This window comes from Bactrocera dorsalis, chromosome 5 (assembly GCF_023373825.1).
Source record: "Bactrocera dorsalis isolate Fly_Bdor chromosome 5, ASM2337382v1, whole genome shotgun sequence".
NCBI classification, from domain to species: domain Eukaryota; kingdom Metazoa; phylum Arthropoda; class Insecta; order Diptera; family Tephritidae; genus Bactrocera; species Bactrocera dorsalis.
Window position 1 is genome coordinate 50,821,963 of NC_064307.1, and position 21,923 is coordinate 50,843,885.

Consider the following 21,923-nt stretch of genomic DNA (forward strand, 5'->3'; position numbering starts at 1 on the left):
ACTTTTGGCTCTGAGGGGATTAATTTGAAGGCGATGAAATGGACAAAATTCACCTTTCAATTTGATCACAGTAGTATATAGCAAAAACTGTCGGCCACGTTTCTGTACCTTAGACATATTGACAAATTTCACGTAAATACATGCACCTTTTTGCCAACCATGGTTATAACTGACTGAGTCTAGCGACGACGACGCGAAAGAAACCAAGGTTAAACCAAAAGCGGCAACTAAACAACGCGCAAGAACAAGCCGTAGCCTAGCAGTTCGATTTAAATGTGAAGTAGGATTTGCAAAGTAGAAAGCAATAGGTAGTTAGATTTGGTTGGGCATAGGAAGAGTATACTACAATACTAATATATTTATTTACTTAAGCTTTCTGGACTATTGCTGGTGGTTTCACCCCTACACCACTTGTACTCAAGTTCTAAAAAGTTTCGGGTTTTCGCGTTTTAAACACTGGCACACAAAACAAGTTCCCTTAGAAAAATGATAACTGGAAAATTCTACGTGCTGGGAATTGTGTTTTCCAATTTTTTTAAATTTATATCAAGAAGCCGTACGATAACAGTCGTCCTTAAAAGAAGGTTTTTAGTGAAATTTTATCCAGTTTTATTAGATTGGAATCTAAATAATTAACTCTTTGAAAGAAGATCAAACACTGTTAGGTGTTTGCTACCTTTCTTCGTGCTAGCTTTACCGATTTGAAATAGCTGTGGCTCAAGTCATCCAAGGTGAGGGGTTGGCATTTCAAATAATTACAGGCTATCCACCTTCGCCAGTCAAATTGTAATGCAATCATTTGAAGTCATTAATTTTGTTCAAATCCACTTAACTTTTCCGAAAGCAACGCAATAAATTCCACAACTTTGCGCCTCATCAAACGAGATTAATGCATTCGCACAATAGAATAGATACAAATCTATGAGTAAACACCGTGCGGTACATCTTTTTTTGGGGGTTAAACACCGAGTGTCGAGATTCTAACACATCTAACCCCAAGCAAACGCAAATAAGGAAAGCCCAGCGCCGAACCTTCTATATCCAATGGGGGAAAAGTGCATTTGCATTAGCCGGCGAAGTCGAACATGTGGCGTTATGGGCGCAATTTTATTTTTGGTAAAACCCAAAGGGAGTCGAAGTGTGATTGTGGCCCACTCCAAACGACTGGCGGTTTGTTCGAGGCAGTGCAACTAAGCGGAGGGGTTGTGCTGAAAAGCAGCCCTTAAACAATCGAATGCAAAAAGCTGCGAAGAACAAATACCAAAGCAGGCGAAGGTTTATTTGCCCAGCATACCGAAGGGATGGTTTTGGTATCTGCCGAGCCCACACTCATCTTTGCCGGCATGTGAGTTGTAGTAAAAAAATGTCCATGCAAAATTTCCAAAAAGCCGGCACTGAAGCAGCCACTACGGCCGGAGTTCGACTGTGTGCGTCGGCTTTTCAATAGCTCGTACGTGCCGCCAGTCAATGCAGCTGCGGCGCCAGACGTTTGTGTCATAAGTTCCAGCAAACTGCGAAAGCGTTGCATAAATTGAGGCAATTCAACAGAGGGTTGCTGTAGAGCGCAGAATGGTGAGTATAGGTGAGGCATGAGCGACGTGTACAACAATTGCATAAGCTGCGCGTAATCCCCAAAGGAATACCGAATTTCCTTTATTTTTCCTCAGTTTAAGAAAATCGTTTAAGGAATTACAAAAAGTTTCGGATGTAAAATAAAATTCATTGCCTACATGCAGGCGCGCAGCTCAAGCAAAAAGTTTTCTCCCTCAATAGTAGTTGAATTTAATAATTTTTACGATTTCTGTCCACGTCGCCGGAATTTGTTCGTACTCTTTTCGTGCGTGGCCACTTTGATGAACAGTTTTCAAGGTTATTGCGAATTTCACCCCACCTGATGCCTCGTGCAACGACAATGAAACGATTGTGGATGATTCTGATGTGCTTTGTCTGTCTGCGTTCGATTCGCTGAGGGTGTTGAACTATAAATTGAAGTTTGACAACGTTTGGAGGATTAAGTGTTATTTTCATGACTCGCTACATTTGGAGTGGAGTCTGATTTGTGACATATTTTGAAAAAATGTTTGTTGGTCTCTTACAAGTCGTTTACCTAAAAATAAAGAAACGAATTCTAGGGAATGAGTTGGTTGACCTGATGAATTATATGGTAGTTCTAGAAGGAAGATTCATTGAGATATTCTATAATCTGTGGATTCGTAAGACGGCGGTCGGATAACCTATAAAACGAAGAAGAATCAAGAAGTATGCCCTGTTTTCGCCTATTTTTTATCTGGCTCATGGGAGAAGTTAACAATTTCAAATAGTCTTGTTGTTTGTACTTGTAGTAATCAAATACGACACTCAGTGCGCCAACAGTATCAGCTTGTCCAATGCTTCATGAAGGATTTTTTGAGATATATGAGGCAGTATATGGATAGTGATCGTTTGATCCGTGGTATTCGTTTTCAGGGCATCTAAGTTACCTTGAAACTCGATTAAACTTGGGCAGTCATTGCTATAAGAAATAGACTTTCCACTAAACTCCATACTTAGAAGAAGAACGTCAAAACGCACTGGCGGAGTATAATTTGAAAACAAGAACAGTTGAGAAATGAGAGAAAGCGCCTATGACAATGTGATAGGTTGTAAAATGGAAAACATTGAACTCGATATAGTTCAGCAAAGATTTTTATTTACACACTAAATTCGGTGACTTTTTTAATAGAGATTATATTGAAAAATAAGAGAATTCCGTATCATATCATCTTCCTACAATGAGAATGATAAGTTTTGTATTTTTTAGTGCCCCGCAGTTCTTCAGTCTAAATCAAAATATTGCTAATATTATTTTAACTTAGACTATTACTCAGAAATAGTCCCGATGATAAGAAGTCATCTGGAATTTGCTTGTAACTATTTAAAATTTGAGAACAATTGAAAAAAAAAAATTATTATTAATTTATATGTGATACTAACCCAGAGCTTGGGGGAATACCAAGATACCAATACCAATTGAAAATTTTTACTTTGAATTCTTTTGAAACTTTTTGTAATTTCTTAGAGAAATAAAGCTAATAAGTATGTTTGTAGATACATTCAACAAAGGCCAGTTTAGTAATTTTAAATCATCAATTGTGTTTTTGACTTAAGGCACACTCTTTGGTGGATCTAATTGCAACACGAAAAGCTCCGTCAGGATCGGGAAGGACCTCTCCGAGCCGTTCGATACCAAACGAGGTTTCAGACAAGGCGACTCCCTATCGTGCGACTTTTTCAATCTGCTGCTGGAGAAAATTATTAGAGCTGCAGAACTTAATCGAGCAGGTACAATATTTTATAAGATGCCGATGATATTGATATCATCGGTCTCAACACCCGCGCCGTTAGTTCAGCTTTCTCCAGACTGAACAAGGAAGCAATGCAAATGGGTCTGGCAGTGAACGAGGGCAAAACGAAATATCTCCTGTCATCAAACAAACAGTCGTCGCACTCGCGACTTGGCACTCACGTCACTGTTGACAGTCATAACTTTGAAGTTGTAGATAATTTCGTCTATTTAGGAACCAGCATTAACACCACCAACAATGTCAGCCTAGAAATCCAACGCAGGATTACTCTTGCCAACAGGTGCTACTTCGGACTGAGTAGGCAATTGAAAAGTAAAGTCCTCTCTCGACGAACAAAAACCAAACTCTATAAGTCGCTCATAATTCCCGTCCTGCTATATGGTGCAGAGGCTTGGACGATGACAACAACCGATGAGTCGACGTTGCGAGTTTTCGAGAGAAAAGTTCTGCGGAAGATTTATGGTCCTTTGCGCGTTGGCCACGGCGAATACCGCATCCGATGGAACGATGAGCTGTACGAGATATACGACGACATTGACATAGTTCAGCGAATTAAAAGACAGCGGCTACGCTGGCTAGGTCATGTTGTCCGGATGGATGAAAACACTCCAGCTCTGAAAGTATTCGACGCAGTACCCGCCGCGGGAAGCAGAGGAAGAGGAAGACCTCCACTCCGGTGGAAGGACCAAGTGGAGAAGGACCTGGCCTCGCTTGGAATATCCAATTGGCGCCACGTAGCGAAGAGAAGAAACGACTGGCGCGCTGTTGTTGACTCGGCTATAATCGCGTAAGCGGTGTCTACGCCAGTAAAGAAGAAGAAGAAGAATTGCTGAGGATATTCAAAACCTTCGCATACTGTTTATCTTCTTTTGAAAATATTTAAATATTTTAAAATTCACAGATCTTGCTTTTACGCAAAGTGCTGAACATTTATTTCATTTATATATACATAAGCGTACTGAGTTCTCTATAAAACTTGCAATGGGTAGAAAAATACAGTAGACAATCCCATCTGCTCACAAATACGTACGTAACTGTATAGGTATTGTGTATGTATATACATACATTTATATTATGCTGGATGAATGCAAGTATTTACTAACGGATTCTCGCACACTCCAATAACAAGCGCGTAAACGACCCCTTTGGGCAAAACTGGCGAAACACTGGCGTGGGTACAAAGTGAGATTTCCAAACTCCAGCGGAGCAGCCGAGTTCGCGTCATGATATGCAACAAAAACAAATAAAAATGTCATTGAAAAATGCGTTCGCTATTTGTTTGGCTTCACATTTGGATGTGTGCTTTTTGCATAAGTGTGTGTGTTTGCGTTGTGTTTGGGGGTAAACGTGCACTTGGGGTTGGTAACTGCTAAAAGACCTCCTTCCTGGCTCCCTGAATCTGCTCAGTGGTAACTAAAAATTCCATTTTAATGTGTTTGCTTAAACGATTAAAACGACCAAAATTGTGCAGAGGGGGATGCCTTTTTTGTTGCCAGCGGAAGCGGTGCGCTGAGTGGCCCTGGAGCATTGCGCCTCAGAACACTTGGCTCTGTTGATCGCCTTGATAAGTGGCCATTATTATGGGTGGATTGGCGTACTGATTTCGATTATTGAGAGCGCTTTAACGCAGTTGCCGGTTTGTTTATTTAATTCGCAGAGAAAGCGGCAATGATTTGTTTAAAATGGCTCAATTAAAGAAGTTTATATGATGAAATCACATCACACAAAACTGGAACACTCTATAGATAAGTTGATTATTTATTTTTATAGTATTAATTAGGGCGATTGATATACTCACCATCTTTGATTTTCTACGAGATGCTGCGAAATCAATATCATGTTATTTGCCAAGGACCCAATATTCATGCTATTCTTGACTTAAAATTATTATTTTTTCTTCTGCGCCTCCTCAGTAAAGAAAACATTCTTCTTCTTCTTTACCGGCTTAGACACCGCTGACGCGATTATAGCCGAGTCAACAACAGTGCCCCAGTCATTTCTTCTTTTCGCTACGTGGCGCCAATTGGATATTCCAAGCGAAGCCAGGTTCTTCTCCACCTGGTCCTTACAACGGAGTGGAAGTCTTCTTCTTCCTCTGCTTCCCTCGGCGGCTACTGCGTCGAATACTTTCAGAGCTGTAGTGTTTTTGTCCATTCGGACAACATAACCTAGCCAGCGTAGTCGCTGTTTTTTAATTCACTGAACTATGTCAATGTCGTCATATATCTCATACGGCTTATCGTTCCATCGATTGCAATATTCACCGTGGCCAATGCGCAAAGAACCATAAATTTTTCGCAGAACCTTTCTCTCAAAAACTCGTAACGTCGACTCATCGGTTGTTGTCATTGTCCAAGTCTCTGCACCATATAGCAGGACGGGAATAATGAGTGACTTATAAAGTTTGGGTTTTGTTCGTCGAGAGAGGACTTTACTTCTCAATTGCCTACTCAGTCCGAAGTAGCACCTGTTGGCAAGAGTTATCCTGCGTTGGATTTCTAGGATGACATTGTTGGTGGTATATACACTGGTTCCAAGATAGACGAAAATATCAACGACTTCAAAGTTATGACTGTCAACAGTGACGTGAGAGCCAAGTCGCGAGTGCGACGACTGTTTGTTTGATGACAGGAGATATTTCGTCTTGCCCTCGTTCACTGCCAGACCCATTTGCTTTGCTTCCTTGTCCAGTCTGGAGAAAGCAGAACTAACGGCGCAGGTGTTGAGGCCGATGTTATCAATATCATCGGCATACGCCAGCAGCTGTACACTCTTATAAAAGATTGTACCTGCTCGATTAAGTTCTGCAGCTCGAATTATTTTCTCCAGCAGCAGATTGAAGAAGTCGCACGAAAAGGAGTCGCCTTGTCTGAAACCTCGTTTGGTATCGAACGACTCGGAGAGGTCCTTCCCTATCCTGACGGAGCTTTTGGTGTCGCTCAACGTCAGTTTACACAGCCGTAAAAGTTTTGCGAGAATACCAAGTTCAGCCATAGCGGCATAAAGGCAGCTCCTTTTCGTGCTGTCAAAAGCAGCTTTGAAATCGACGAAGAGGTGGTGCGTGTCGATTCTCCTTTCACTGGTTTATTCAAAAAATTGGCACATGATGAATATCTGGTCAGTTGTTGATTTGCCAGGTTTAAAGCCACCTTGATAAGGTCCAATCAGTTTGTTGACGGTGGGCTTTAAGCTTTCACACAATACGCTCGATAGAACCTTATACGCGATGTTGAGGAGGCTTATCCCACGGTAGTTGGCACAGATTCAGAGAACTTTCCTCATTTGCGTGAACTTCTACACATGACTCCATCCTCCTATTAGCTGTGGAAAATGAGAATGACAACACGGTAACTGCACATCTCTTCAGGGTTTTGGGTTTTATTTTATTTATTCTTCCTATCAATTTAGGCCAGTTAGAATCAAAATCATCTGTCCATATTGCCGATTATGATCAATAATGGAACTGGACCGTGGAAAGAAAATTAACAAATTTAACTTTAGTGAAAACTAAGATATCGTGATGGGACTTAACTACACATACATGTTTGCTTGCGCCCAAGGGAGGTTGGTATTGCATATGGACAGAATCGGATTATTGTCACATCCACCTAATGCTGTTAATCGAAAATCTATAAAGTGTCATTGCTAAACTTCTCAATAAGATACAAATTTTTTATTTAGTACAATGAATGACATTAGGGATGCAGATTTGTGGTTTAAATTCTTTTTAAGAAATTACGTTGCTTCCCGCACCGTCGCCGAAAACAAATCTTCTCGACACGCTCTCCAAAACTTCACAAACAAGATGTTACAGAAAGCCTTTATGGGAGACGGTATCAAAATTGAAGAATAGTAGGACCTACCCTCAAATTTCTATATTATGGTGTGTGTAAAACTAGCAAAATAGGTTCACAACCACGCCTACTTCCAATATAACACAATTTTTGATTCTATATGATTCATTCATTTTACATCGGAATAAAACTTTGCACAAATAATGCCTTTAAGATATGTCATATCAATCCTAAAGATGGTTAAATTTTTACTATAACTATTCAAGTTCCCAGAGCTGCAGATGCGGACCTCTGTAATATAATATTTTCCATTTTGTTTTTTGTTTGGTTGTTAAGAATTCCTGAAAATAACTCCAAGGCGTTGGTAATTGCTTCAGTATAAAATTTTCAGTTAGACCCGAACTTAGCCTTTCCTTACTTATTTTGAAGTAGTTTTTGAATATTCACCTCCACAATTCCAGTGCATCTATGATGTGAGCTTTCGATAGTGTTATTTTTAGTTTTTCTTTCATTTCTCACTCTCATACATCAATTTAATCTCAGTTACCTGTCGTGTACTTATTTGAACTGCTGAATGAAAAGTTAAGAGTTAGTCGATTTGCTGCTCAAAGCAGCGGAAACGGAAACGGATGCAGCCACGCACAGACATCAGACTCGTTAGTTGCAGACAGCACAATTAACCGGAAATTGAATGTGTGCAGATACTTCTCTAACAGTTAAGCGCAGCGCTCGCTGACAGTTCCCCGCCGGAGTGAGTCATGTTTTCATCTACCTTTGTAGGATATGTTTAATGTGCTCTTTTCTAATAGATTTTTGTATTTTAAACATAAAAATCTCTTTTTAATTACTTATGTATGTGTATATTAAGTATATACTATGTACTTATATGTATAGCTGGTATCAAAGCAAGAATTTGTTTATTTGCCAGAATTGTACGCATATATGTGTACTATATACTATAATACGAGTATATAATCTATTTATATTACCAGATTTATGATACAAGTAACACAGTTCAACAAGTAATTCTTTTCTCCAGTTCTACCTTCTTCCAAAATCAATATTAAACAGTTTTTGAGCCTATTATGTATTTGTTTTCTGCATATACGGAGCTGTCACTTCATCTTTGCGAAGAAGTGAATAAAATTCACGATCTTTTATTTCGAAAAGTTCTCTTTTCTGCGATTTTTAGAACGTTTGTTTAGGCAAGATGTTCGTTAAGTGAAAACGTGTCTACTTTTGGTATTTTAGTATCATGGGATTTTCAACGCCTTTTTAGCTTTATCTTAGTTTAGTTTTACCTTGTGGAGAGAGACTCCGGCGCCGAGTACTGTCATTCACCCTGATGGATGAACGTCTGGATACATTCCGCATCAAAGCGAAGTTCTTCAACATATCGCTGATTTTCGCCCACACCCCGACGGATGAGAAGAACGGTGTGACCAAAGATGCCTTCTATGAGTGCTTGGAGCGCACCTATGACAGCGGCCCCTGCACGATATCAAAATCGTGCTTGGCGACTTTAACGCCAGGGTGGGCAAAGAAGGTATTTTTGGCACTACGGTCAGTAAATTCAGCCTTCACGACGAAACATCCCCAAATGGGTTGAGGCTGATCGACTTCGCCGGGGCCCGAAATATGGTTATCTGTAGTACTAGATTCCAGCATAAGAAGATACATCAAGCTACCTGGCTGTCTCCGAATCGAAAAATCACCAACCCGATCGATCATGTTGTGATAGACGGAATACACGTCTCCAGTGTTTTAGATGTGCGTGCGCTCCGAGGTCCTAACATCGACTCGGACCACTATCTTATTGCAGCCAAAATTCGCACTCGCCTATGTGCAGCAAAAAACGCACGTCAGGACACACAAGGAAGGTTTGACGTCGAGAAGTTACAATCACAACAGACAGCCGAACGATTTTCTACTCGACTTGCACTCCTGTTTTCTGAGAGCATTCGTCAAGACTCGGTATAAAGGAACTGTGGGACGACATTTCAAAGTCCTTACGTACAGCTGTAACCGAAACCATTGGTTTTCGGAAAACGCAAAAGAGCAGCTGGTACGATGAGGAGTGCTGTGTCGCAGCGGAGAGAAAACAGGCTGCCTACCTCGCAACGTTACGATCGACCACAACACGTGCGGGATGGGATAGATACCGAGAGTTGAAGAGGGAAGCGAGACGGATTTGCAGAAAGAAAAAGAAAGAGACCAAAGTGCGTGAATATGAAGAGCTTGACAAGCTGGCCAACAGGGGTAATGCTTGAAAATTCTACGAAAAAATGCGGCGGCTAACAGAAGGTTTCAATACCGGAGCATACTCTTGTAGAACCTTCAAAGGTGATCTAGTGACCGATGCCCAGAGCATAGTAAAATTATGGAGGGAACTCTTCTCCAGCCTGCTGAATAGTAGTGAAAGTACAACGCCAGGAGAAGGCGAACCCGATTCCCCAAACCAATGACGATTGAGCAGATGTTCCATTACTCGACCATGAAAAAGTTCGAATAGCAATTTCCCGTCTGAAGAACCACAAAGTCGCGGGTCTGATGGATTGCCGGCCGAGCTATTCAACCGTGGCGGCGAAGAACTGATAAGGAGCATGCATTAGCTTCTTTGTAAAATATGGTCGGACGAAAGCATGCTCAACAATTGGAATTTAAGTGTGCTCTGCCAATAAGTCGCAGGAGGAATAAGTCTTCTCAACATCGCGTATAAAGTTTTATCGAGCATATTGTGTGAAAGTTTTAAGCCCACCGTCAACAAATTGAGCGGACCTTATCTGTGTGGCTCTAGGCCTGGAAAATCAACAACTGACCAGATATTCACCATGCGCCAAATTTTTGAATATACCAGTGAAAGGAGAATCGACACGCACCTCCTCTTCGTCGATTTCAAAAATGCTTTCGACAACCCGAAAAGGAGCTGCCTTTATGCCGCTATGGCTGAACTTGGTATTCTCGCAAATCTAATACGGCTGTGTAAACTGACGTTAAGCGACACTAAAAGCTCCGTCAGAATCGGGAAGGACCTCTCCGAGTCGTTCGAGTAGGCAATTGAAAAGAAAAGTCCTCTCTCGACGAACAAAGCCCAAACTTTATAAGTCACTCATTACTGCCGTCCTGCTATATGGTGCAGAGGCATGGACGATGACAACATATGATGAGTCGATGTTGCGAGTTTTCAAGAGAAAGCCAGCGAATATCGCATTCGATTAAAAGAAATTCGAATTAAAAGACAGTGGCTACGCTGGCTAGGTCATGTTGTCTGAATGGACGAAAACATTCCAGCTCTGAAATTATCGACGCAGTACCCGCCGCGGGAAACAGAGGAAGACCTCCACTCCGTCGGAAGGACCAGGTGGAGAAGGACCTGGTTTCACTTGAAATCTCCAATGAGCGCCATGTAGCGAAAAGAAGAAGCGACTGGCGCGCTGTTGTTAACTCGGCTATAATCGCGTCAGCCGTGTCTACGCCAGTAAAGAAGACGAAGAATCAAGCGCCGAGATAAACACGTTTCTCGGCGAGATATAATATATTATTTATGATTATTTTTCAAGTTATATAATTTCGTTCCGGCCTTCCGTGTTCTGTGAAATGACATAATACATGTTTTTGTTTAAGGGATGAAGAAATGCTATGATACGAGTACAAATGTCTTGTTACGGGTGTCGTTAAGAGACTAAGGAATATATATAAGTCATATATTTGACCTCTTCGCTGCTGTTGAATAAATATGGACCTCACTCTTCTTGATCAGTTTATGTTTTCCGAACCAAGTGTGATTGACATCTTAAACAACGGCGAATTAATTATAAATATCAAGAACCACAATTTTGGTATTTGGAAAAAGAAATCAATAAAATGAATATACCTAGCTGCTGCATTGAATATAACAGTTCTTGTGGTAAAAATATTAATAAGAAATAGCTGTAAATTCGATTAAATACCCTTTTTCTATCCGAGATGGTCATCAGACGCTTGCCAGCATTCCGTAGTCAATTATGCCACTCACGTATTTTTCTAACTCCAACAAAAGCGCATCACTTGCTTAATGGATGTTTGTTAGTGTGTGTGCAAATGAGATGGCTGGCTGGCGGTTGTGTCGCGTTGCTTAATTATTTTCCTGTTCCCACTCGATTTGCCGCCTTGCCAACGTACACCGGTAGTCAACTAGGTGGAACGAGGTTACAAGCTCATCTCACACTCATCCACATATTTTACATATGTATGTATATACATACATACATATGTTCAATATAATGTAAGCACGTGCATCAACACTTGTTTGCCTTATAGGAATTGACTTGCAATTTTTCAGCGCATTTGCCACGGCTCCAACCACTGACCACTACTTGTGTGGGAGTAAGGCCTCCCCATCTTGTACAAAACATATGTAGACACAATCATATGCATATATGAGTAGAAGGAAATGTTAGGCTCATGTGTAGTTAAGGCGTCACGACGACCCCGTCAATCCGGTTCAGTCACTCCACTCTAACATCCGTTACTTCGTCCTTCGCTGATTGCAATGATTAAATTGATGATGTTTGATGACTTTTGAGGTGATTGCTGAGGATTAGTTCGACGTGGGCCACAGCACGTCACCCTCCAACTTCAGAAGTTGCACCCCCACATAGTAGAAGAAAACTTGCAGTGTCCTTTGCAGCATTAAATACATATCCATATGTGGCGCACACTTACACCGCATCCACCACCTTCAAGGCGCATATGTTGCATTTTCAAGCCGAACTGATTACATGCAGTCTCTCGCATTGCCGCATGTAGCAACATCCATCAAAGCGCCTTAAAGATGTTCAATACCTTCCCATAAGCTTGTAAATACGTATATCTTTATGTGCCAAATGTAAGGGACGGTTGAGCATATCCGCATTAGAAGAAAATACTTTCTAGGTGAGGGTGAAGTAAGGAATTTTGTGGTGACTCATATGTGAAACACCCTGCTGCAAGGTGGTAAAAGTACATGAAAACATACATGTAGTATTTCGGTACTTTAGAAAATGCGCGTTGCATGCCACACATAATGCTGCAAAACCATTCCTATTATTTAAGGAAATTATGAAATACTACATGAATTATGCTAGTTAATACTCTGTTTGATAGAATCGGAATGAGTCGACAAAATGTGAGAATAAACAACACTTATGAATATACTTGACCGAGAATTGAGAACCCAACGCAGTGTGACGAACGGCAGCGCACCTCAGCGGAGAGGGAAGTTCCTAAATACGAAACAGCTATGTTTAGATCATCGGCAGGCACATTCAAACTTTGAATGATGAACTTCTAATCCTTTGAATACTTCGTCCGAGGCATGAAACTTGGTAATTGTGACTTCTTCGCAACACTGCAACCGCACTACTTCGCAACTATAAATATAACATGACATCTAGACGATCTGTATTGACCCAGTCAAAAAATCATGTGCGCGAACCAACTATGAACTGCCGCCATTCCCTACAGGGTAGTAAATATATGTACTTACACACATATTTCTCTAGTTGAATCTTGTGCAACCGCCTTTGCTGCGTCACTACAGCCACCTAGTGAGCATAGCGGCGTAGCGATCACTGTTGCCAATGTGATTAATTGCAACGCATTAATCGTTTCGCTGTTCGCCTTCTTTACGTGCCGCCGCGTGAGTGGTCGGATATTTCTGATGCAGTTGCAGCGCCTCCTCAGTAGCTGAAATGCTGGCGATTTGGTATATAATAAAGAATGTTTAAATCAGTGACTTGAAGTTTTTCAATATCAAAAAGGAAAAACTAAATTGGAATAAGAAAAAAAATTTAAAATGGAATTAAAAAATGTTAAGCGGAAATCAGGGAACAACCAAATGCAGTAAATTCTTGACATGAACTCTAACTTTTTGTAGCGTTAAGAATTGCCCTAATTAGTTTGCTTTGTTGTGGTAATTAGAAATAAATTGCTTGTGATGTTCAAACTCCGAGCACATCAGTTAATATATGGAGAGGTAGTGAAACTTTATGACTGGGACGATAACAGGATTGCATATTCTAAATAAAATTAATATACTTGGACAGAAGAGTACAAAAGAGAACTGTATTTATGGCTAAGTCGAAATTTATTAATCTTTCTAGTTCAAACAATTTTCTTAATATAGAAGAAGTGCTTTGGTTCAAACATTTACCTCAACCCAGTAGCAATTCGCAATGGCTTCGGTATATTTATCTAACAAAGTATAAGTTAAATTCCTTAGTTAAACCCTAGTGACCATCCCAATCTACACGTGAAAATACTCTAACGATTTATAACTCTTCCACGGTATCACTTCCATATAGTAATAGTACCGCTCTGGCAGAAAGATATGACTATACCGAAAATTTCACCAATGAGCTTGAATTTAAATTTCTGTGGGCTTTTTTGGCGTTGATTGTATTGAAAAGCCCGCTTGGTTTCGGGGATTACAAAAACTAAATAATACCTTAGACGGGATGAGATGGAAAAGTGGTCTTGGTTTGTGTACTGCTCTACAACGTTTTTAAACTTATCTAAAAGTGTACCATGTGCTTTTAGAGACATTCTACATCCGTTGTCGGATAAATTTGTTATGCCAGTGATCAGCTTGTCATATTGTCAGCCCTATGGTTTTATGAAAACTTAGCACTACTACCTTTAAACTATTCCAGGCTTTTTTCTCCTCGTTTGTTAGTAACTTTAAGAAAATATTGCGATACATCATTTTTTATTTGAAGGCGAACAAACATTTTATATTTTATTTTCGTCTCTACAGACTTTGGAACAGATTTTTCCAATATTTGTAAGATGACCACCTCAAAATTCTTGGTACTGCAAACTTGTCTGCTCCTTTTTTCACCTCGTTACCAACCAACAATAAAACACAGTGCCGGATTCAGAAGGGGAAATGGGGGAATTTTTTGCCTATGTGATATTCTATCTCTAACTCAAGCAAAAAGCTTAGAAACTTTTTCGATAAATTTATTCAGACACGAAAAAAATGGCAGCAGAACTGAAAGTTGACGAAGAAAAACCAAGAATCTGCGGCCGACAAGCAAAACGCGGAAATTTTTGCGTGAGAACTTGCGAAGAATACTACAGGGTTTCAGGGTAGATTCCTAACCACTGCCAGTGCCTTTGGGGGCAGAAGCAGAAATCAAAAGACAACAAGTTATCGACTACTGCATCGAAAACGTTGAAGAACTGCGATGTAGACCTATACCCCATAATTCATAGTTCACTTCGCATATTCTGCACACTTCCTGTGACGACATTTCGCCGCATTAAAATGGGACTGAAGAGGAACAGGCTTCAAGATAGATTGATCATGACATTGAATTCATTACAGAAGATGTTCTAGAAAGATTCTCAAAACTTGGCCCACATCGTATTGTTTTATGAAATTTTTCTATTCAATACACGAATTGACAACAGAATTATACATTGCTATAAAGTATGTCATCTGCACGTCTACGATTTATAATGTGTTTTTTTTCATTTTAAAGGGATTTGATATTACAAGGTCAATTTGAAATTATTCCACCATGTTTCAAGTAAATGTTTACTTCTCCCCAAAAAGGGTAAATAAACTCACCATACATAACACATTTGCAAGAGTAACATGTTGCATATAGAGCCCATTGTTTGTTTTTTAACAGTTAGTTTTTCTCTATTTTTTTAATAAACTATGCGGAAATATAGCAACGCGAATCAGCGCCTTATTTACAACTTCTCGAAAACATTTTGTACTGTTTTTTACAGCAAACAAAATCAATAGGTCAATTTTTATACCGGTTCCTCTAAAGTCCTCTCATATCATCTCGGGGGTGTAATTAAATGTATCTAGTGTATTTAGTTATAGATTTATGGCGATTTAAGTAGTTTTTAACAGTATCGGCTTATGGGGGTTATCATCCGACTTCATCCATTTTCACACTGTCGTGTGTCTTATAACAATTGCAATTAGCGAATTTGTTAATAGTAGCTGTCCATAACACATCTATCTCTTTAAAACTTTTCATATATGTATATATACGAACTAGTCCCCACGCCAAACGCCATTTTCTCTTCAAGAAGCTGCTCATTTGTCGGAACTCTCCATATCTAACCACTATAACATATAGTTGCCATACAAACTGAACGATCGGAATCTAGTGCTGGTAAGGAAAACTTTTGCTTTTGACAAGATAAATTCACGAAATTCGGTATAGATTATTATTATAGACAACAACGTAATCTCCGAAAAAATTGTTCAGATCGGATTACTATAGCACATAGCTGCTATACAAACTGAATGATCGGAATCAAATGCTTGCATGGGAAACTTCCTCATTTGATTAGGGGCCATCCATAAATTACGTCACACGAAGTTGTCACATTTTGAACTATCCCTCCCCCTTTCGTGACGTCACAGATTTTCCAGTTTTGTGGATTGATCAAAAAATAAAAAAATACAGGTTATTCTATTTATTCTTATATTTATTAAGTAATCTTTAATAAGATCAACATTTAGTTAAATTTTAAAGTACAGACAACGGATGACTAGTCAAGTAATAATAGATACTTAATTATGCTAATTAAAAATACAAAACTTAATCATCTTGTGCCCATGGACTTTTGACCCACTCCTTTATATCATTTATTACTGGTAAATCAAGCACTTCATTTTCGTTCTGAATTTGGATGCCACGAACATCTTTCGTATCTACATACATCGCCTTCTTCCATCCATAAAGCATTGTCATCATTCATTAAACAGAGAAGCTCTGGAGCACGTCTAGCTGCAATTATTTGAGGACGAATTTTCGCGAAAGGTAACAGCTCTTGTTTTTTATGTGATTGTTTGTGTTGATTGGTGGCTTTATATGAAGGAAAATATAGGCCACACATGCTACACGATCATTTAAATAAGTATAACTCGACACTAAGGCAATAACTATCATATGGAACTTGTTTCAGATGGGATGATGCTTGGAGATTTAATAATATATGTAGTAATAATGAAGCAAACTAAGCGTGGTTGTCTTTTGAAATGTGATGTCACAAAGCTTATGACCCCCCCTGCCCCTTGTCACACAATGTCACTTCTGAATGATACCCTCCCTCCCCCTTCAAGGTGTGACGTAATTTATGGATGGCCCCCAATGTATCTTAACGAAATTCGGTATGAGTTATTGTTCATACAAATAATGTAACATCGGAAGAAATTGTTCAGATCGGGTCACTATAACATATAGCTGCCACATAAACTGAACGATCGGAATCTAGTGCTGGTAAGGAAAACTTTTGCTTTTGACGTGGTATCTTCACGAAATTTGACATGAATTACTGTTTAAGGTAATAATATAACCTCCGAAAAAATTGTTCAGATCGCATTAATATAGCACATGTGTAGCTTCCATACAACCTGGTCCCATAGTTGCTAAACGAAATGCACTTATGAAGGGTAAGTTAGCTTCGGTGTAGCAGAAGTTAACGGGCTTTATTGTTTTTAATTCTCCTGTTATGAAACATACAATATTATACATATCTCTGCAATATTTAAACACATACACTCGTCACAATAAGCGATGTAAGCCGCACTATATCTTCTAGATTTGTCTTCTCTTGTCTTTTGACGGCTACAACAACAAATGGTAAATTTTTTTCGATTTGCCGTCGTACTTTCACAAATATTTTTAGTTGTATAACCAAAAAATATTAAGTAAAACCCATACTCAAAACAAATATCGAAATTACGGAAAAACTTTCTGACAGTGCCTTGCGTGGGATGAGCTTCCATTGCACTCTGTGTTGGGTAAGCTGAAAAAGCAAGCGGTTCTCTCTTATCTCTTTTGTCTGACAGGATTTGTTTGGAAAGTAATAGGACTAATTTTGTTCCACTGCGACTGTACTTCGGAGCGTGCGCGCACCGACTGGATTCGGTAGAGGGCGTTCCTAGCTAACGAATGAGCGGCTCTGCTGGAGAGTCAGGACAAACATTTTCGCGCGACGTGTTTCTGTGAGTGGTGCAAGCCGAAAATGCAAAGTTCTTTAGAGCAGAGGTACGCGATTAAGTTCTGTGTGAAACTCGGTAAATCTGCGACAGATACGTTTGATATGATAAAGCAGGTTTACCCAGATGCAAGAAATGGTGTGTTTCGGTGGCGCCAGGCCTTTTTTGAGGGCCGGGAAGAGGTCACTGATGAAGACCGTAAGAATGAGCAAATTCATGTCATTGTCTTTTTTGATCAAAGGCATCGTCCACCATGAATTTGTTTCTTCTCGACAAACCGTCAACGCCAAGTTTTACGTGGAAATCGTCAAGAGACGCAAACGAAGGGTCAATCGTGTCCGACAAGACATCGCAGCCGCTTGGAAGTTGCACCACGACAACGCCGCGGCTCATATCGCCTTTGTTATGAACAGCTACCTAACCAAGGCCGGCATCCCAACGCTTCCGCAGCCGCCCTACAGCCCACATGTGTCCCCCTCCCGTGTTTTTTTGCTTCCTTGCCTGAAACGGCCGGTGAAAGGGGATCCAAGCAATATGCACCTCGGCTCTTAGGGCTATTCCGGAGAATGCCTATCCTGACGCCCTCATTGCTTGGAAATCGCGCTGGCAGCGCTGCATCGACGCAGAAGGAGCCTATTTTGAAAGTTTTTAAAGAATTGTAACGATTGGTTCAATAATTTTTTTTAAATCGACTCAGTCCTATTACTTTCCGGACAAATCCTGTATTACGAGTATTTACACTTGTAATTATAAATGGGATGCAGTGTTGTTAACGCTAGATCTATAATAATTTCACAACTGATTATTTAAATACATAACAAAAAAACTCATCGCATAGTATTTAAGCACTCAGGCTACTAACAGGCGTCGATCTCCTCATTGACGGTTATAAATTCATTTACAATAATATTGATATTGAAACGACTAGTAAAGGGTGTGCCAAAAAGCGGGAATAATTTGTTCAGGTATAATCAAATTACTGTAGAAATTCACAACGGCATTGATTTAAGATGAGAATGAAGATTAATAATCTTTGAATACTACCGTTACTTCATGTGACCTACATACATATATACTTGTATGTATATGGAAGTGCAAAGCTTTAATAAAAATCGGTTAGAATGTCAACATCTTCGCCAGATCTTGAGTTAGTGCAAACTGATTACAACCACCGGGATTCCGTTTTATTTCAATTTTACTATGTATGTACTAAAAGCAATAATTTTGATAGTACCCAGTTAGCATTTACATATAAAAATAAGCGTTTTGTAAGCGTTCCAATGTAAGTAAAACACTTATAAACGCTGCTGTGACCTAACATTAATTTTGTTTTTAATATAATAATATTAAATTAAAATGCAAATTTAATTTTAATACGATTTTTTGCGTACTGGAAATATGACTTAGAGGCAAACACAAAGTCCTCTTCCTTGCCTCCATTTTCAGCCAAAGTTTCTGCAATTGGATTTAAATATGAATAAAAAAATGTAACTAGAAACCTATTAAACGTATTTAACTTACGACGAATGGCAGGAATCAAAATTATTTTGTGCTTGAGGCACAACCTCCGGTTTCACAAATTCATTCTGGATACTTCCCTCCGTTCCGTTTAGTTTACATTTATGAAACACTCGCATTTGCAAGTAAATTCTCAACGACGTTCGCAAAAATCTTATTTATGCATCTTGCTGTAATCTTAATTTACAAAACGCTTGCCATTATGATTATTGGGTATATTTTTAATCTCTGTTTCACACTTCGATTTGATAAAATTCTTCAATTTCAAAAAGAACTAACTATCACTTCAGGTTTTTCTGATTTTCAATTCGATTTGAAGAGAAAAGAATAAAAGGAGCTCCACAACTTTTAGCAACGAAACAAGAATTCAAAACGTGTTATAGATTTCGAATAGAATTTTTTTTATTTATTTGATTTATTTACAAACATTGTTAAATAAAATAAATGATATTCGAAATTATAAAAAGTAATTCGAAACTGTGCATCCCTACTATGTAACCCATTAATTGCATTGTGATATAATTAATGGGAATAAAAGCTCAAGTGCGTTGATCTTCATATGAATTCTTAATTAAACAATCTAGGCCGGGCACAATATACATGCAAATACACTCGTTAGTTTCTTATCGCCTATTCCCATGGTATAATGAAATTTGCAACTAACGCTCGGCTGTATTGCATATAAATTTGTGAGAATATTTAAAAAATATAATAAAATCCTCCATAAAGAATAGTTACAAAAGGTGATTATAAACTGAGTGATTTGTCTCTAAAACACAACTCCAGCTATGAAACTGCAGCTATTGTAGAATCTTATACCAATGCGAAACTGGATTTCGTCTAAATTATACTAGATAATATGACGCAATTGGTGCAGTGTGAAAAAGCGAAATCGGACTAATAATCAGGGGAAAAATGAATAGTGTGCCACAGAAACGTAGAATATGGAATTTCTTAGTGAATGCTTCAAAATTGTGTGGTATATTAAATGGCCGAGATGCAGATTTGGTAGCTGACATAAAGAAGGCCATTGACTAATTAATCGCAGGAATTACTTTTGTCATTTGTCGGCATAGCATCTGGGATAGCTATCATTCACATAATTTAAATAATAGGTAAACAAAGATAATGAAAGGTGACACGAAAAATAATTACACTCTGACAACCGACTGCCGAGCTTAACTAAAATATACAAGTAGTTTTCGTAGAGTAAAGTTCTTCTAGATTACTGTTAATATCTACATATATTTTTTGGAGATTAGTCCACGTGCCTCAATTTGACTATGATCGAAAATCAATAAATGCGGCTGTCATGCTACTTGGGTTGGTGCAGGATATAGAAATACTCCGAGTGTACTATCGCCAAAATAGGCTGCTAATAAAATTCGTCCATTCTTAGGAATCGTTTTCACATTTTTCAGATAATGCTGCATATCGCACCAAATAAAACTATACCCGATGATCCAATAAGTGGTACAAAAAGGCGTGAAGTAATTAGAGTGTCTACTGATGGTGATTGTGTACCCCTCAAGTGGAATTGGGCTGCAACTTGGTTCACTGCGCCCCCCAAATTCAAGGACTTTTTTAAGCGAATTTACGAGTTTGAAGTGAGAAATGATGATGTTTTCATAGTCACCTTTCCGAAATGTGGGACAACTTGGATGCAGGAAGCCGCTTGGTTGCTACTGAATAACTTGGACTATGAAGAGGCGAGTAGAGCACATTTGCTAAAGCGCAGCGTCTACATGGAGTAGGTGAATTTTTGTATTTTATACAACTAAAAAAATTAAAATATTTCATCACATTTCCAGCATCAGTATGTTATATGATCCAAGGTACGAAGACAGCGTAAAATTGGCTGAACAGCTCAAATCGCCACGATGTATCAAATCTCATCTGCCACCGCATTTATTGCCGCGCCAAATTTGGCAAAAGAAGGTGAAGGTCAGTATGGAATTTTCACCACAAAAAACTATTACAATTAACTTATAGTAATTCGTACGTCCCTTGTCAGTTGATTTACTGTGCTCGCAACCCGAAAGATGTTTTGATCTCCTTCAGTCACTTTATACGTGGCAAGGGCGCCTACCAAGGCAACGAGGAGGATTTTCTTAATGACTTCTTAAATGCTAATTTAACTTATACTCCTTTTTGGCCTCACGTTTTCACCATGTGGCAAATGCGTACCGAGCCTAATGTATTTTTCGTCACCTTTGAGGAAATGAAACGCAATCTCCGGGGAGTTTTGGAGCGTTTAAATGTGTTTTTGGAGAAACCCGCTTTGACAGAAGAGCAGTTGGAGAAGCTATTGAAGCACCTGTCATTCGAAAATATGAAAGGTAAAGAAGTTTTATTTATATTTGAATATTTTTAGATCCTATTCGCATTTAAAAAATTCCATTAACTGACATCCGAAGCAAATCATCAAACGAATCCAACGGAAATAATTAAAGGTTCTGGTCAAAGGACTGTGGCTACTGACTTTGAGTAAGTACTGCAAGAAGAAATTAAAACGGTTTTATAAAGGTTAAATAATTTGTTGCAGATTTATGCGCCGTGGCATAGTTGGCAGCTACAAAGATGAATTGTCTGAGAGAAATCAGCGGCGCATCAATGACTGGTCTGAGCAATTCCTTAGCCAATTTAACGTTAGTGAAACCGATATTTTCGGCGAAACTTAACGACTCCAAAGATTCCAATTAAAATGTAAAAAGATGAACTGGAGGAGGATAAACGATGGTTCCGACTCTAGCTTTTATTAATTTATTATTTTAAAAATAAATATATGTACTACAAATGTATATAACCTAATTCTTTAAACAATATGTACAGTTTTATCCATTTTCTAAAGAGATCTGCGGCGCATTGATGAGCAACTCCTAAGCCAATTATACGTTAGTGATTAGATCCTTGAGGATTTCTATGACGCCTATGGCGTCAATGCGACACGATGAAGAAGCTGAAGATTCCTCTCTTTTTGTTAAAGGTTTTTTAAAGACATTCAGCGTCGTTGTAATTTTAAATATTCATATATTCTGGAATGATTTAATCTAGCACCGCGTTAGCCACAGTATGCGTTTAAAACTATTATGATATACTATTTAATGCAAGGAAAATAAAGAGCGATCCATTTTAAGATTCCGTACTTAAAAAAGCATAGAAACTTGAACTTTTACAGGGAATGTTTATTATCATTCGAAAGAACATTCTTTGGCATTTATTTTTTAGAAATTGTCTCTTTCAAATGTTGGTCACGGCTACGTCTCAGATGAT

The 21,923-nt window shown here is 38.9% G+C and overlaps 1 protein-coding gene across 6 annotated transcripts in view; it reads left to right on the plus strand.

Annotated features, from left to right (window-relative positions):
• The window catches only part of LOC105223972 (sulfotransferase 1 family member D1), a 40,468-nt gene extending 18,935 nt beyond the window's left edge, over positions 1-21,533 (plus strand). For 2 of the 6 annotated variants that reach the window (XM_049459314.1, XM_049459312.1), the window contains exons 2-6: positions 20,072-20,400; positions 20,462-20,594; positions 20,665-20,989; positions 21,068-21,137; positions 21,196-21,533. In XM_049459314.1, the coding sequence (XP_049315271.1) occupies positions 20,072-20,400; positions 20,462-20,594; positions 20,665-20,989; positions 21,068-21,137; positions 21,196-21,331 (993 nt within the window). In that variant the 3' untranslated portion in view covers positions 21,332-21,533. Of the gene's footprint in view, positions 1-19,233; positions 19,394-19,423; positions 20,004-20,049; positions 20,401-20,461; positions 20,595-20,664; positions 20,990-21,067; positions 21,138-21,195 lie in introns of those variants that run through there. The other 4 variants (XM_029549310.2, XM_029549312.2, XM_049459313.1 and 1 more) reach the window with 4 other exon arrangements.
• Positions 21,534-21,923: the final 390 nt, after the last annotated feature.